Source organism: Chrysemys picta, chromosome 16 (genome assembly GCF_011386835.1).
Source record: "Chrysemys picta bellii isolate R12L10 chromosome 16, ASM1138683v2, whole genome shotgun sequence".
NCBI classification, from domain to species: Eukaryota; Metazoa; Chordata; order Testudines; family Emydidae; genus Chrysemys; species Chrysemys picta.
Window position 1 is genome coordinate 18746769 of NC_088806.1, and position 15186 is coordinate 18761954.

At 45.4% G+C, this 15186-nt stretch overlaps 2 protein-coding genes across 22 annotated transcripts in view; one reads left to right on the forward strand and one right to left on the reverse strand.

Moving 5' to 3' along the window:
• The window catches only part of FLI1 (Fli-1 proto-oncogene, ETS transcription factor), a 117738-nt gene extending 113654 nt beyond the window's left edge, over window positions 1-4084 (forward strand). For 9 of the 18 annotated variants that reach the window (XM_065570632.1, XM_008164143.4, XM_042851956.2 and 6 more), the window contains 2 exons: window positions 165-212; window positions 1450-4084. In XM_065570632.1, the coding sequence (XP_065426704.1) occupies window positions 165-212; window positions 1450-1979 (578 nt within the window). In that variant the 3' untranslated portion in view covers window positions 1980-4084. Of the gene's footprint in view, window positions 1-164; window positions 213-1404 lie in introns of all 18 variants that reach the window. The other 9 variants (XM_042851955.2, XM_042851953.2, XM_042851952.2 and 6 more) reach the window with 1 other exon arrangement.
• KCNJ1 (potassium inwardly rectifying channel subfamily J member 1) overlaps window positions 1-15186 on the reverse strand; it is a 57615-nt gene that overhangs the window by 10988 nt on the left and 31441 nt on the right. The window contains exon 2 of one of the 4 annotated variants that reach the window (XR_002888212.3): window positions 851-1002. The exons of 2 other annotated variants lie outside the window; for them this stretch is intronic. The gene's annotated coding sequence lies outside the window, so the exon portion shown is untranslated. Of the gene's footprint in view, window positions 1-850; window positions 1003-14965; window positions 15037-15186 lie in introns of all 4 variants that reach the window. One more of the 4 variants, XR_010593322.1, reaches the window with a different exon arrangement.

Below are 15186 nucleotides of genomic sequence, written 5' to 3' on the forward strand. Positions count from 1 at the left end.
AACAACATAAGAGGCCAATGGGACTGATTTGTGGGAGGGGAGTGGCAATGTAAAAAAGGAAGGAAAATGGATATCTGGATTATTCTGGTTAAGAAAAATAGAGAAGTGCTTTGTTTCTTTTTGTGCAGCAGAATAAAGAAAAGATTTCTTGTCTCTTTGTTTAGATCCCTATCAAATTCTGGGACCCACCAGCAGCCGCTTAGCCAACCCAGGTGAGTTCAGTTTGGGACATCAGACCACTATCTTAAAAGCAAATCCCAACTCCTGTTTAAAGGGCCAACTCTCTCATGTGCCACTGCTCCAGACTCGACTGATCATAGCTTTTGTCCCTCTGCTGCTTGTGTAGAGTATATGGGCCATTGGATTGAATAGGAGTGGATTCCACATCTGTCCTTACCACTGCCCTCTGTGCTGGTCATGGCAGCTGGTGTGGAGAACTATGCAAGAGTAAAACTGGGTGGATAGGGCCAAATAGTCTTTGTTTGAATACAAACAATTAAGTCACTTCTTCGGTATTGGACACTGCATGAAGTTGCTCACCACAAGCATTCTACCCTTCTCCCTCAAAGCAGCTAACCAGATTTGAACCCAGGAACTTTAATACTACGCCACAGAGTAGAAGTCCTAAATTGCTTAAGCTCTTAGCTAGCTTCTGTGGACACCATTTGCAGGCTTGCTATGTTTACACAATGACTCCCTAATCAAGTCATCTACAGACCTCTGGTAATAGGAGCAAGATCATGAGCATCTCTTGCTTGAGCTAACAGACAAGGTTGATTAGCATCGAGGCTGTTGCAATCTCGTAAACCTCTTTACATGGCCCAGCCACAAGAGGGGGACAAAGACCCACCTTGGCATTAATGTGGGTTACATTTGCACAAGCACGTGTTCTGTTCGCAGAGGGAGAAGGTGTTGAATGCTCATGCGAAAATGGATTCTCATGAGCCTCCTTACAGGAAGTGTTAGTACGGCCATCTTGAAATAGTCTACGAGTCATCCAGTCTGAGAGAAGAAATAATACTGTGATTTAGGTGATCAGCCACAAGGCTGCACATGGCAAATTATGAACTGCAGGTATTTGCAGCAATAGTTATGAAAATAGTTAGTGAGCAAAGCAAGGTCGAAATACGCTTATGTCAGCTATTCAGTGAATAATTCTGAATAATGACCATGTTCATAAAAAGCCCATTTATGAATGCTTTGAAGATTTGTCGATTTTAATGCCAGAGGGGACCATTCTGATCAGCTAGTCTGACCTCAAACAGAAGAAGAGGCTGAGTGACTTGTTTTCTGGGAATAGGTGGGCTGGCCCTCCACAAGAGTTTGTAAGGCTTGAAGGAAACTTTCCCATCAAAGATTGAGATAGTCCCTCTGTTTCCTGTCTTTGTCTTTTCGTTTAAGCAGGAAATGGAATGTCATTTCCTTTTCTCTTTGGCTCGCTTCATGCAGGGAGTGGGCAGATCCAGCTGTGGCAGTTCCTCCTTGAGTTGCTGTCGGACAGTTCCAATGCCAACTGCATCACGTGGGAGGGGACCAATGGGGAGTTCAAGATGACAGACCCTGACGAGGTGGCCAGGCGCTGGGGAGAGCGCAAGAGTAAGCCCAACATGAATTACGACAAGCTGAGCCGAGCCCTTCGATACTACTACGATAAGAACATTATGACCAAAGTGCACGGCAAAAGGTATGCCTACAAATTTGACTTTCACGGCATTGCCCAGGCTCTCCAGCCTCATCCAACTGAGTCTTCAATGTACAAGTATCCATCAGATCTTTCCTATATGCCTTCTTACCATGCCCACCAACAGAAGGTGAACTTTGTGCCCCCCCATGCTTCCTCCATGCCTGTCACATCATCCAGTTTCTTCGGAGCAGCAGCATCCTATTGGACCTCCCCTACGGGCAGCATCTACCCAAACCCCAATGTCCCGCGTCATCCCAACACTCATGTACCATCGCACTTGGGCAGCTACTACTAGATGTTTTTACCTTCAGTGGCCTTTATCAATCTGGTTGGATGCTCTCTTTACTTCTGGGATTTTTTGGACCTTTTTTGGATATTTTGTGGGCCATTGTTGCGGGGGGAATTAAAAACTGGATATTAGTTATTCTTGGATCAAACCTTCTCTCTCTTTTTTTTTTTTTTTTTTTTTGTAATTTTGCCTCTTCTATCTTGAAATGAGAGATGGATACCTCTGCAGGCCAGTACTCTGTGTTTTTATTTTGGTTCTAAGTCTTATGTCCTCTGTAGGAATTGTCCATGAAGATTGCTCACCACAACCTGGAATGATTATCAGCATTTGAATTTTTACGAGACAAGAGAAAAAAAAATTAGCAGTCCTAAGGGTCTTAACAAGACATATATCCAGCCGTGGGTCTTAGAAGAATGCTATGTTTGTTTAACGGGGACTTAGGACTACATGTGTGTTTTTGGCAGGAGGGTTTCTGATTTCGAGGAGGGGATGGAAGAGTCAGATATTATGTTGTGAGGATCTGGGGCAGCAGAGGATGGCAACTGGAATCTTAGCTTTAATTAAGGCCAATGAGGTTTTTCACCCAACTGGAAATTTTATATATATAAAGAAGTAAAGGGCATTGAAGGAACCTTTCTAGAGTGTGCAACTTGTGTTGGACTGTATATTAACTCCAGAAACATCTGAGACCAGAACAAAAGAAAGTAACCTAACATCAAGCACAGACATTCCTTGAGAGCAAAAATGAAATAAACGACAGCAGATCCTGGAGAGCTCTGCCAAAGCTTTTGGGATCGCTAAGCGCTACCGATTCGCGAACGCTGTGCGTTTGTCAGACCGTCATTCTAAGGGTCAGCTAATCAGAAGGCTACTTACTGTATAAGTTATGCAGAGTTATTTTTTCCCTATATCTCACAATATTAAAAGAAAGATGAAATAAAACGAGTTGACCTCAGTCACAAATGCAGGTTATTTTTACTACCAGATCAGTTGTTTGTTGGTTTTTATGTTGTTGTTTGTCTTGTTTGGTTTTTTTTAAATGTAATTTGTACATCTTTTCAATCTGTACATTTGGGCTGTAGCTTTGTACTTTTTGCGAAAAAAATTAAAATGAAAAAAAGATACACGTAAAGTATCTGGTGGGAATAGAGCCCTGATTCCACAACCGGATCCAGGCAGATTTCTTTCCTATACTAATGTGCAACACATCTGAGCTCATTGGGAGTGTCTAAAGCACAGTTTTTGTGCTCCTGTTTTAGCTTGAGTTCGTTGATGCTAATTAACTCAAGTCAGCCAACATGTTTGTATTCAAGCTAGTTGAAAAAAAGGATCAACATTTTCCAAATTTTTCACGACAATTTTCCATCAAAACTGAGTTTTTCAAACATTTTGATAATTCTATAAAGCTGGATGAAAATCAGCAAACATTCTCCCCCCCCCCAAAAAAAAATTTGAAAAGCTTTTGCAGAACATTTTTATCAAACATTTGAAAAATTTCAACTACCTCTAATTTGCGAAGCTAGTCTTGATGATCCAGGAATGTTTATTTCAGGACAGAAACATGAAGGTCTTGGAACAAATGTTTATAGAGGTCTTAGATTGGTACTTACAAGCTTATTAGCTAATTTGGAATTAATTGACAATCATTTAACAGGAGCAAAAATATCTAGTGTAGACATAACCTCTGAATGTCTGTGTCAGTGCAAGGTTTAGTCCACGTGTATTTGCTTGCAGAATTGGGACCTTAAAACAGAACATTATAGTTTGGTCATAACTTTAAACAGAAGCACTGATGCCATTATTTAACAAAAGAGGAAAACAAGATCAAGCTAATCAGTTTAGGTCTTAGTGCTTTTGGAATGTTTATAGGTAACATTACTGCAATAATCGCAAAAAAAATAAAAAAATTATTAAAAAAATTTCCCCATGGAAATGGGCTTTTGCTACTATATATATGCAATGTATTTTTGGATATTAAAATATATATAATTTTGCAAGTAATCTTTGTGGGTTTTTTTAAAAAAATGTATTAAATGTTACGCTGACAACTGTTGTATGAGGATTATGATGTAAAAAAATGTGAGAAAATAAATGGCTGTTTTCTTCTCTAAGACATCATATTGTTACACTTTTTTTCCCAACCTCACAGCAAAACCATGAACTTCCAGGCTAAACGATATTTATTTTAGATGCAGAGAAAGAAACTAAGAGCAAAGTAAATAATACTTTGCCTTTGTATACCACTATTCATCAATAGATTTCAAAGCGCTTGACAAAGGAGGCAAGTATCATTCATTATCCCCATCTTACAAATAGGGAAACTGAGGTACAGGGAAGTGCAGTGACTTGCCCAATGTTACCCAGCAGGCAAGCAGAAGAACCCAGGTGTCCTGAGTTCTAGACCAGTGCTTCCATCACTAGAACACACTTCTCTAATGGCTACCCTATTGGTTTAGACTATGCCTACTCCTTGTGTTACAGTCATTATTGAGGGTATAGACTTACCTTTGATTGTCCAACCTTTGGGGTTTTTTAACAAATTATTAATGGAGACTCTCCATGTATTTTCCCCCCTCCACACACAAACCATCACAAACAAGTTTCCAGTCCAATAATCTTCACGTGCTTGATTAATGAAGATTCACTCTGAACAGTGACTCTAAAAATGGCATCTTCTTACCCAAGAGATCTGTTCCCTGGGTGTATTCTACTGGACCTGCTGATTTTAGTTACAAACATAAGTGTTTCCTTGTTTAACTGTTTGTTAAATACAGCTATGATAGAGCGAGCTGTGTTCTATTCCAACTGTGCCCCACCAATAGAACTGCTGAGTAGTTTCCAGAGGCAGGCATTTGCTTTCACAGGTGTCAGTGGTGGCAAAATGTGAAGACCATGAGTTTGCACACATGTCGTTTGGAGCAGAATCGCAGAGCAGTAAGGGTATACAGGTGTCACCGAGAGCAAAATTTGCCCTGCAGAATCCTTGGCCAAAATGTTCAAAAGTGAGTCGTGACTTAGGGAACACCAGTTTTTATCTTAAACCTTCTGAAATGGAGGTGTCTCAAGTTGGCCACTGCAAAATGGAACCACTTCAGATCATTGGTCAGGCTCCAAACTCTTGGAATTGATAACTAGAGATGCCATACAAGCCACTAGTGGCTCACCTTGACTCCCAGGCTGAATTTGCGGGATTGAAGTTCTGAGGGAAAACCCATTTTTTTAACGTGTAAACAGAGCATGTTTGCACTGGGAGTGATTGAGAGAATATAAACATGGAGTCTAATGGTACTAATTCTACAGTTGCTTTTCTGAGGAGAATAGAGCAGATGGGAGCTGAGGTACAGCAGGATTATGTCAGAAAGTTTTATAAAAAGAATGGTTTACAACTCGTGAATATGAGGTTTTTTTTGTGGACAGGGCAGCAGGGAAATGATTTGCTCTGCATTAATGTTCAGAATTCAAAGCGAATTGGTGAAATCACATCTACACCGAGTCCCATGGGAGTTTTGCCATTGACTGCAACAGAGCCAGGATTTTTATCCACTGGGTCTATTCGGCTACCGAAAGTAGCTAGGCTCAAGTAGTGTTAAGAGTCTGACTTCAGTGGACATATAAAGCCCTGTGGCTCTCTGCTGACAGCTGTTGGTGAGCAAGGGACCAAGTGGGCCAGGCCTCATTTGCATTTCAGTTACATGACTGTTTGGGACATTCTGGCATGTAGAGTTTGGAGGCAATAAAATACTATTGTCCCAGTTGGGAAATGAAGGAGAAAAGGTCTGTACCATATAGGCTGGGGGTGAAGGGTCACCTAATAATGAGGCACAGTTGGGTAAGGAAGCTTAGGCAGCAATGGGGAGAGATGGATGACATTCTAATATTTGTGAGGAGTTTATTTCTGCCGGGAAGGACTTTGCAAAGGGTCCCATATCCTGCTGATGACTCATTAAACGGCTGCATTAGGACAGTTTCAAGGCAGTGAACTGAAGCAATTTTGTGGCAGGCGGAGGTGGGTGGGGCGGAACACCCAGAGAGCTGCCGTTTACCTCAGGGACTCTGATGGGGGCCTCCCCACTCAGCAATCAGAGCCCAAATCATTTCAGCTGGGTCAGAAGGCGGAGTCCCTGGAGCAGCCCAGAGCACCAAACTGCCAGGGTCCTTGGACTCCAGCAACCCCCCGACAACAGACGGTGAGTGGGGAGGTGGGGCAGAGGGAAGTGGACGGAGCGTGGTCAGTTGCCACTCACAATGGCAAGACGAGGGCTAGGTTGGGATTATCGTTAAGACACCCTAGGGAGAGGGAGTTTTACCTCATAGAAAATGTTAATTAATTAATTGCTGGCTTTCCCAAGTGCATTCTGTCATCCCTTCTAATAAGTTCTCTTTGTTGTAAACCTCAGGAGTCAGTGCTTATGAGTGGGGAAGTATTGCCTATCAAGGGTGCCCAGGGTGGTTTACATAGTTACCCAGGTTTCTGGGCGGGGGATCGAGCTGGTATTATTTACATTTTCCAAAGGAACCCCTAGAAAATTGAACCTGGCCTCTTTTGCTGCTGACAGCACCTGGCAGAAGGGTTCCATACAAGACCTGGAAACTGACTTTTTACCTCCCCCTTTTTGCCTAGGTATTAAGACATATAAGACTGTGGTTCTCAACCAGGCGTCCCCTGGGAGTATGCAGGGGTCTTCCAGGGGGTACATCAGCTCATCTAGATATTTGCCTAGTTTTACAACAGGCGACATAAAAAGCACTAGCAAAGTCAGCACAAACTAAAATTTTGCATAGACAATGACTTGTTTATACTTCTCTATATACTCTACACTGAAATGTAAGTACAATATTTATATTCCAATTGATTTATTTTATAATTATGTGGTAAAATTGAGAAAGGAAGCAATTTCTCAGTAACAGTGCGCTGTGACACTTTTATATTTTTATGTCTGATTTTGTAAGCAAGTAGATTTTAAGTGAGGTGAAACTTGGGGGTACGCAAGATAAATCAGACTCCTGAAAGGGGTACAGTAGTCTGGAAAGATTGAGAACTACTGATATAAGATATGCAGGATCAGACATTGTTACATGGGACTGGGGTCATTACAAGAGCTGCCTTACTTTTCATTTGAGATGTGCCTGAGTATTTTGGAACCAAATCTTGAGGTGAAAGACATCAAATTTCAGGTGTCTAGGAGTACACCTATCTCTGATCCTCATGCTTCAAAACATAAACAGATTAACAGATGTGGAAAGGAAGAAACCTGCTTTGGTAGCGTGTTCTCTGTGTAGGTCTGTGAACGGCACACATTCCTCTGCAGTCTACAACATTGACCACCAGTGGAGATTGGATACTAGACCTAGTGTCAAATCTTTATGGGCTTAAGAGATCCATTTCAGCCGTGACATTGAATTTCCTGACAGCTGTGACAGACTTTTAATCTTATTTAAATGCAGAGGAATTTTCCTGTCTTAACACCTTTTTGTTTTTACATTAGTAAGTAATAGAAGAGAAAGGAAATAATAAATGTCTATCATACCCTTGACCAGCAAAGGGCTCTGAGACCCCTTCAGGCTTGCGGCCTCTCAATGGAACATTGACTGCATGGGAAATATGCAGTTCTGGAGTTCCTTTTTTGCAAACTTTTACCCTGAAGCTGGACCATTATCTGATGAACCTTCCCATCAATTTTTATATTCAAGTGGGGCTGTTGCTGTGACCATACCAAGGTTTGCACCAAAACCACGGATGCAGCCTTCTGCTGTTGACCAGAAGACGAGAGTCGGTCAATCCAAGAAGATCACCTAAAGGAGCTGGTTTTGTGGCATTATTATCGTAGGATTGCTTGTGAGCACAGGGTTATGTGTGACAATTTGTTGCACTGAAAAAGCATTTTTAATAGCGTTGGTTGGGAATTTTTCAACCGAACGTTTTTCTATTTGAAAACGTTTCGTCAAAGCAGAAACTTTTTGTGGAAACAAATCGGCTTTGATGGCACAGGATGCACTTTCCAGTCAAAAATGGAGTAAAACCTGGCCTAGTGGTTTGGACCATTCATCTGGTAAGTGCTCTGGCCACTGGCTCTGCTGGTCTCTTTCTCTGCTTTTTTACAAATTTTTTTGAAAGGTCTCTGCTTTGAAACCTTTGTCATAATTTTTCCCAAAATGAAATTCTGGCTTCCAGCCAGCCCTAATTCTGAATGGCCTACATGGAATGAATTTGGTAGGCCTCAGCCCAGTTACCAGCAGGTGAGCTCCTACATCACCTGAGGCATTGCCACATTTGACATTAATTGGAACCATAGCTGCTGTTTGGATAAATCCAGGGCTGTCAAGCTGGCACCTTTAGCTAGCACTAAACCCACTAGAGAAAAATCAAATAGAAATGACCTTCTCTTCACTGATTTCCCCTTGTTACTTCACCTCCCTCTCTCTGTTCATGCTGTGCTGTTCCATGCCTTCCTACCAGCTGTTTGTCACAGCCTCAAGCCTAGTGAATTGGCTGCGTTTAAACATCCTTGACAAGGCGCTACATGGCTGGCCTGAAGAACAGTAGATTATAGGTGGTGTTGATGCCAACCAGGTGTGTTTGAGACAGGGTGTCCCGCTTGAAAGCAATGTAAATATTTGCCAGCAGAAAAGATGAGCCGAGTCTCTTATTGGATGGGGTTGGTGGGAGTGGGGGGAGGTTTCTAAGACCTGCTTTATGCCTCTGCCCATTATCTACATGGGAAGAAAACAGGAGGTTAGGAGACAGGCATGTGGCATAACCGAGACAGCTAAGCTGATGGGGAGGCAGAGCGCAATGGATGGAGCCCCATGTTTCTTAAATTAAAATGCAGATGCTGGGAGAGAAGAAGGACACTCTCAGGCAGTTGTGGTGCAAAGCCATATCACCCCAGGGGCCACGACTGCTTCTCCAGGAGCTGCTGCAGATTTGTTATTTTCTTTGGCTTTTCATTAACTTTCTTCCCCTACCACTCCCCGCAGAGCTGCAGGGTCCTGCGCTGGCTCCCCTTTCCGTCTTCCTGCGGCTGCAGAGAACTGCATGCAGGACATCAGAGCCTCTTCTGTTGCAGTAAGTGTCTAGCCTTCTGGCTGTGGAGGAAAAACTAGAAGAGGCAAACCCTGAAGGCTCAAACCCCAGCAGACCCACCCTCTCACCCCTCCCCCCCGCCCACACACACATTTGTTATTTGGTAGAATATCATGATGGGGCAGGGGGGGGGGCTGAACTTGATGTTTAAATGCTTAAGGTTGGCAATACTAGAGCTGGCTGTGTGCACGGGGCCACATTCTGATCTGAGCAGTGTTGGTGTAAAGCTGGAATAATGCTCTCAAAGCCAGCAGTGCAACACCTGAGAAAATGGCACTGCCTTTGGCCCTAAGAGTCTGCCCTGCATCCACAATGGGTTTACAGCTACCTGTCGACTTATCTGGTCACCATCACTCTGGTACCTGAAGTAGCTACAGCAGAGATTGCCATAACAACCTCTGGTGAGCTTTAAATGCCATATCTAGATTAATCATCCTCTACTGGGATAGGGTGTCATTCTTCACAGGCCCGGGGGGGTCAGACCGGAAGCAGCCTCTCCTCAGCTAGCATGCCAGGTAAATGCAGGACTTGGTTTCCTGGTGCCCTATGTATGCAGCCCAGCTGTGCTACAGGGTTTTGAGTTGCCTGGCATCCCAAGTGACGCATGTGTTCAGTCACTCCCTGGTACCCATGTCCACTTCTTGCCCGGGCTGTGGGGCCAAGCCTGGAGCTGCTTCTCTCTCCTCTCAGCCATGGGGGATGATGCGGCACCTTTTCTGCCAGACACCAGGTAGCTTGTCCGCCATGCTGGATCCTGGCTGGGGAAGAGCAGGGACAGCAGCAGCGCTGGGGACAAAAAATGAGAGAGGCCCACCCCTCCTCGCCAGCTGGGCAGCCCCTCCCACAGCAATACCCCAGCTACCTGGCAGCTCCTGCCCAGACACCCCCAGCTTCTTCCCACCCTCAGCTCCTCCTTACACAGCCCCCAGTGAGCTACCTCCCAATGAGCACCCTGTAGCACCCATCCACCCCTCATATCCCAGCACCCTCCCATCTCCCCTGATACCCCAGCACCCTCTAGCATCCACCCACCTACCCCAGGTATCCCAGATACCCTAGCACTCTCTAGCACTGGCTCACTCACTTCTATGCTGACCATAAGCTGAAGTGTATGATTATATGCAAATTCTCTGCAAACAAGCTCCTTATCTAATGCACATAGCATGTCACGCAAGGCACTGCACTTCTTGGCAGCTGCAATGCTGAGCCGCAAGGGGTCAGTTTGTGATGCCAGGTTATCTACTATATATTCTCTTTCTTCTGTAGAAATATGGGGAAACTGTGGGCTTGAGTCTGCTTTCACTTGCACTGGTGTAATTCAGGAGTAAACCCAGGGAGGGGGGGATGAGATTACAATGGCGCACGAGTGTTTGTATCTTTTTGTGTCAGTTTCCGCAGCTAGTCAGCACACCAGAGTCAGGCTCGGACGGTGCATCAAATCCATGCTAGCACTATGGGGGCCTCAATTTGGCTTGAGCGTTTGGGCACTACTGCAATATTGATACATGGCAATAATCACACTTAGCTGGTGTTTGGTGCTTTTCTTCAATCGCTCTCTGAGTGCTTTACAAAGGTTGTTCGTATCAGCTGGGGAAACTGAGGTACCAAGCGGTCATAGATATCAATGCTCTTCATAAGGTGAGTAAGCAGCTTTATTGCTCTTCTACAGCTAGGGAAACTGAGGCATGGATGGTATCATCTAGTATCGCCTGGGGAAACTGAGGCACCACACAGGGTTGGGACTTGCCCAAGGCCAAAAAACAATTTATCGTAGGAGCTGGGAACAGATCAGAGGCTTCCCCACACCCACTTCACTCCCCTGCTCTAGCCATTTCACTCCCCTGCCAGTTTGAAACTCCCTGAAGGCTGCTTAGAGGCAGTTGCAGCTATGTGTTTAGCAGCGCCCCACTTACACGGCACCTCTGCATTTGCCTCAATGATTTAAGCCGCAACGCCTCTGTGAAGGAGCTAAATATATCCAGCCTGCCTGGCTCATGCCAGAAAAGAGTCACTAAATGCATTCAACTTTATGTAATAAAATAAGGAGCAGTCCCAATAAATTCTTGCTTAGCGCTTTATGCACTGCTGTGTCCATGCTGCTAGATTTTTCTGAGTTTAGGGCTACTGTCCACTTAGGAACTGGCTTTGTTATGTGAAGGTGACGGGTGCCACCTCCTGGCCACTGGGAATATAACACAATTGAACAGCTCCCTTCATTCCGCTAGCATCGCTTTGCGGCCTCACAGGCCCCCTGCCTGTCTCAGAGACTCATAGGGTCATAGACCTTAAGGTCAGAAGAGACCATCATGATCATCTAGTCTGACCTCCTGCACATTGCAGACCACAGAACCTCCCCCACCCACTCCTGTAATAGGCCCCTAATCTCTGGCTGAGTTACTGAAGTCCTCAAATCAGGATTTAAAGACTTCAAGTTACAGAGAATCCACCATTTACACTAGTTTAAACCTGCAAGGTAACCCAGGCTCCACACTGCAGAGGAAGGAGAAAAGCCCCCAGAGTATCTGCCAATCTGACCCAGATGAAAATTCCTTCCCGACCCCAAATATGGTGATCAGTTAGACCCTGAGCATGTGGGCAAGACCCGTCAGGCAGATACTTGGGAAAGAATTCTCTGTAGTAACTCAGAGCCCTCCCCACTTAGTGTCCAGTCTCCAGCATTGGGGATTTTTGCTACTAGCAGTCGCCAATTGAACTGCAAGTGGTCATAAAGATATCAGTACTTTCCGTAAGATATGGGGTGCTAATGCAGTAGGATGTAATAACAAAATAATGCAGTCAATTTGCCTGTGAAATGCAGAGCATGTGTGGGATGTATGGACGCAGAAAAGCAGAGGCTTGAGTGGGCTGTTGAACTTTGTGAGGGGAGGTTTGAGACAGGAAGTAAAGATGTTTAATTTCCAGCCTCTCCTGATTTGCCCTGCTTGGATCCATTGAGCGGGGAGGGTTCGCTGCTCTCTCCTGTGCAGCAGAGAATTTATTTCAAATTCAAACTTCCCCAGGCCAGATGCCTCCACCTCAGCAGCGATAGCTTGGCCCCTGGGAATGTTTCGCAGAGTCTTGCTGCAACATTCTCGCTCTTGGCACAGCCTTGTCCAGTGAAATCTCTGCATTGTTAGGAGCAACTCAGTGCCAGCAGTTGTCCTGGCATTGAAGGTCCCTAGAGTGAAGTAGCAGGGGGCATAAGGTGGAGACTTGTCACCTCAGGACTGAGGAGGAACATTTGCAGAAGAGGCGAGGGGTGTATAGAGGAGGAAAACCATCAGGGCACCTGGTCAGAAGTAGCCAGCCTAGGCCTGCTAGTGTGTGTGTGGGGGGGGGGGGGTTCTGGGGGAAGGGAGGAGGAGACGGCAAGTGGTCAGAGACCATCACAGCCGGACAGTGGAGCTGAACCAGTGCTAGCAACAGTGAGAAAATGTTGGCAAAGTACTAAGTCCGATAGCCTCGCTGTGCCTCAGTTTTCTCCTCTGTGGGATGGGGATAATGCTTTTTCCCTGCCTCACTGGTCGGGAGAAGTGGCGTTGTGAAGATCCATTTATGTCTGTAAAGGGCTTTAGAGAAGTGTATGGACCACGGCAATGAAAGCACTGACTGAAAAGAGACAGAACTTTGTTTTCCAACACCGGGTCAGGGGGCTCCATCTGCTCTGTGAGATTACATTTATTTTTGTCCTCTTAACTGAACTTTCTTTTAATGGCAATGGAATGACAGGCCCTGAAATGGATTTCCTATGGACTCCATCCCAAGTGGCATTGTACCCAGCGTGTCTCCCGATAACCTTTCTTCCCTGCCCTGGGACTTTATCTGCCGCGTGACAAACACCCTCACTGGACAGAAAGAGGAAATTCCACTCATTGTTCTGCCGCTGCTGGGGTCTGACTAACACACTCTATCTTCTGCCTGCTGCACCACTGTCAGGCCGGGATTGGCAGGCGTTTCCTGTGGTGACAATCAGCGGGGGCTTCGTGGAAGGAATGTGTTTCATTCCAAGACTCTTGGTTAGCTCCCAGCATGAGCCAGCTCAAAGGAACAAATACAGGCTTGCCATTGCATTTTGGCCATGTTGCCATTGACCTGAGGATTATCCCCCTCTGATTCTCCTCTCTGTTGTCCCAGTTTATGGGTTCTAGGGTTCATGGGGTGGGGGTGGGGGGAGGAAGGGTTCAAGAGACCCATTCCCATGTTATCAAGTGGGAGAGGAATTCTCACTAGATGGGAAGGGCTCCTGATGATGGAAAAGGTTGAGAACTATTGTCCTAGCTAATTAATGTATACTAGCATTATTACTTCTCATGCTATAGCAGGGCCATCTTGGAGCCATATAGGTAAGAGCTCATGAGCTAATAAAAATATTCTTATGGACACCCATACCACCCAGACAGTGAGGTGTAGGGAATCAGGCACCAGACTGGGAGTCAGAAGACCTGGGTACTATTCTTGGCTCTGCCCATGACCCTGGCCAAGTGGCTTTGCCCCAGTTTCCCCATCTGTAAAATTGGGGTTGAGCCTTCTTTTGTGAAGTACTTTGAGATTTGCAGCTGCAAGGTGCTGGGTAGCATTTCTTCCGTCCGAGGCTCTCGAAGCACTCTGCAAATCGCACAGCCTCATGTGCCGTGGGAGTTAGGGCATGTGAGCCCCATTGCTCAGAAGAGAAAAGTGAGGCACAGAAAGGTAAAGTGCCTCGCCCTATGTCAAGGCCAGGAACAAGCCCACATCTCTCGCCTGCCAATCCAGTGCTCCAACCACTGCACAAGCCTTCCTCTCATGCATCTATAAGCAGGTTAAGGATGGTTAAGTAGGAAAGTGGTAAAAAGAAAAGGTAAAATACCTCACAATGGGCTAAATTCTGATTTATCCTTCATGAATGCTCCGGTGGATTGGAAGGGGCAGGGACATGGTCTCACACCCAGTGCATTTGTGCAGGACTCAGGAAGAGCTCTGAGCCCAAGAGGAGGTGGCTAATGAGCCTTTAACTTGTCTTCTCTTGTCCACTTCAATCCCTTTTTCTTTCGGTTTCTTTTCTCTCTAGTCTGTTTTTTTTTAAGCCAACTTTTATTTCCTTCCTTTGGCTGATCAACAACTATAGGGGGGAGTCATAACCACCCAAAGATAGCTGAAGGGTACCAAGGCCAAGGGTGGTCCTTTGTCCTGGGGGAAACTATCCTGACACTGAGATCTGTTCCCTTTTTACAATTATGATGATTCAGAGGAGCCCCAGTCGTGGCCAGGACCCCATTGTGCTAGGCACTGTACAAACACAGAGCAAAAAGATGGTCCCTGCCCCCAAAGAGCTTGTAGGATAGACTTCTAAGGGCAGTGAGGGGAACCCCATCCCTCAGAGATCTTTCAAAGGGATCTGAAGAACATGCAGTAAGGAGCCAGCCAGACTTGGTGTTGGAGTGGAACTAGATGGGACCTACTCGACTGTTTCCATTCCTAAGGCCTCAAACCAGCAATGGGATTTTCTCTATTTACGTTACTGGGAGTTGTTTCAGGCTCGGGAGTTTCAGTGGCTCTGTGTCAGCCTTTGTAGAATTCTTACCTTTGTTCAAGGGGAAACAGAATCTTCTTAGTTTTAATTCTGAAGGCAGCCTGGTGCTTGTCTCCTGCTGGGACAGCAGTAGAGCTCCTCCCTCCTTGGGCCTAGGCTGTATTCCTCTCAGGGGATCCCATGCAAGTGGTAGCAGTATGGGAAGCTTGTAGATGCTAGACTAGGCTACATCTAGGGAAAGGACATGAGTGACAGGATGGGCCAGTGTTTAGAGGCTGAGAGACCTGGGTTCAAGTTCTTGCTCTGCCAAAGATTTCCTGTGTGAGCTTGAGTATATCACTTAGCATCTCTGGGCTTCAGTTCCTCATGTGTAAAAAGGGGATAACAATACTTTCCTACCTCCCAGAGATGTGGAGAGGCTGAAGGTTGTGAAGTACTCAAATACAGGGTGGTGGGTGTCATATGAGTACCTAAGACAGACAGAGGAAGCTTTACCATTACAACACTGACACAAAGCTAGACCATCTCAACAGTGACATTTATGAGGTTGAAAAACTGAACCAACACCAAGCTATTGGGCAATTAGTACTATGCTGGTGCTAAAGGAGGCTGACTCAGGA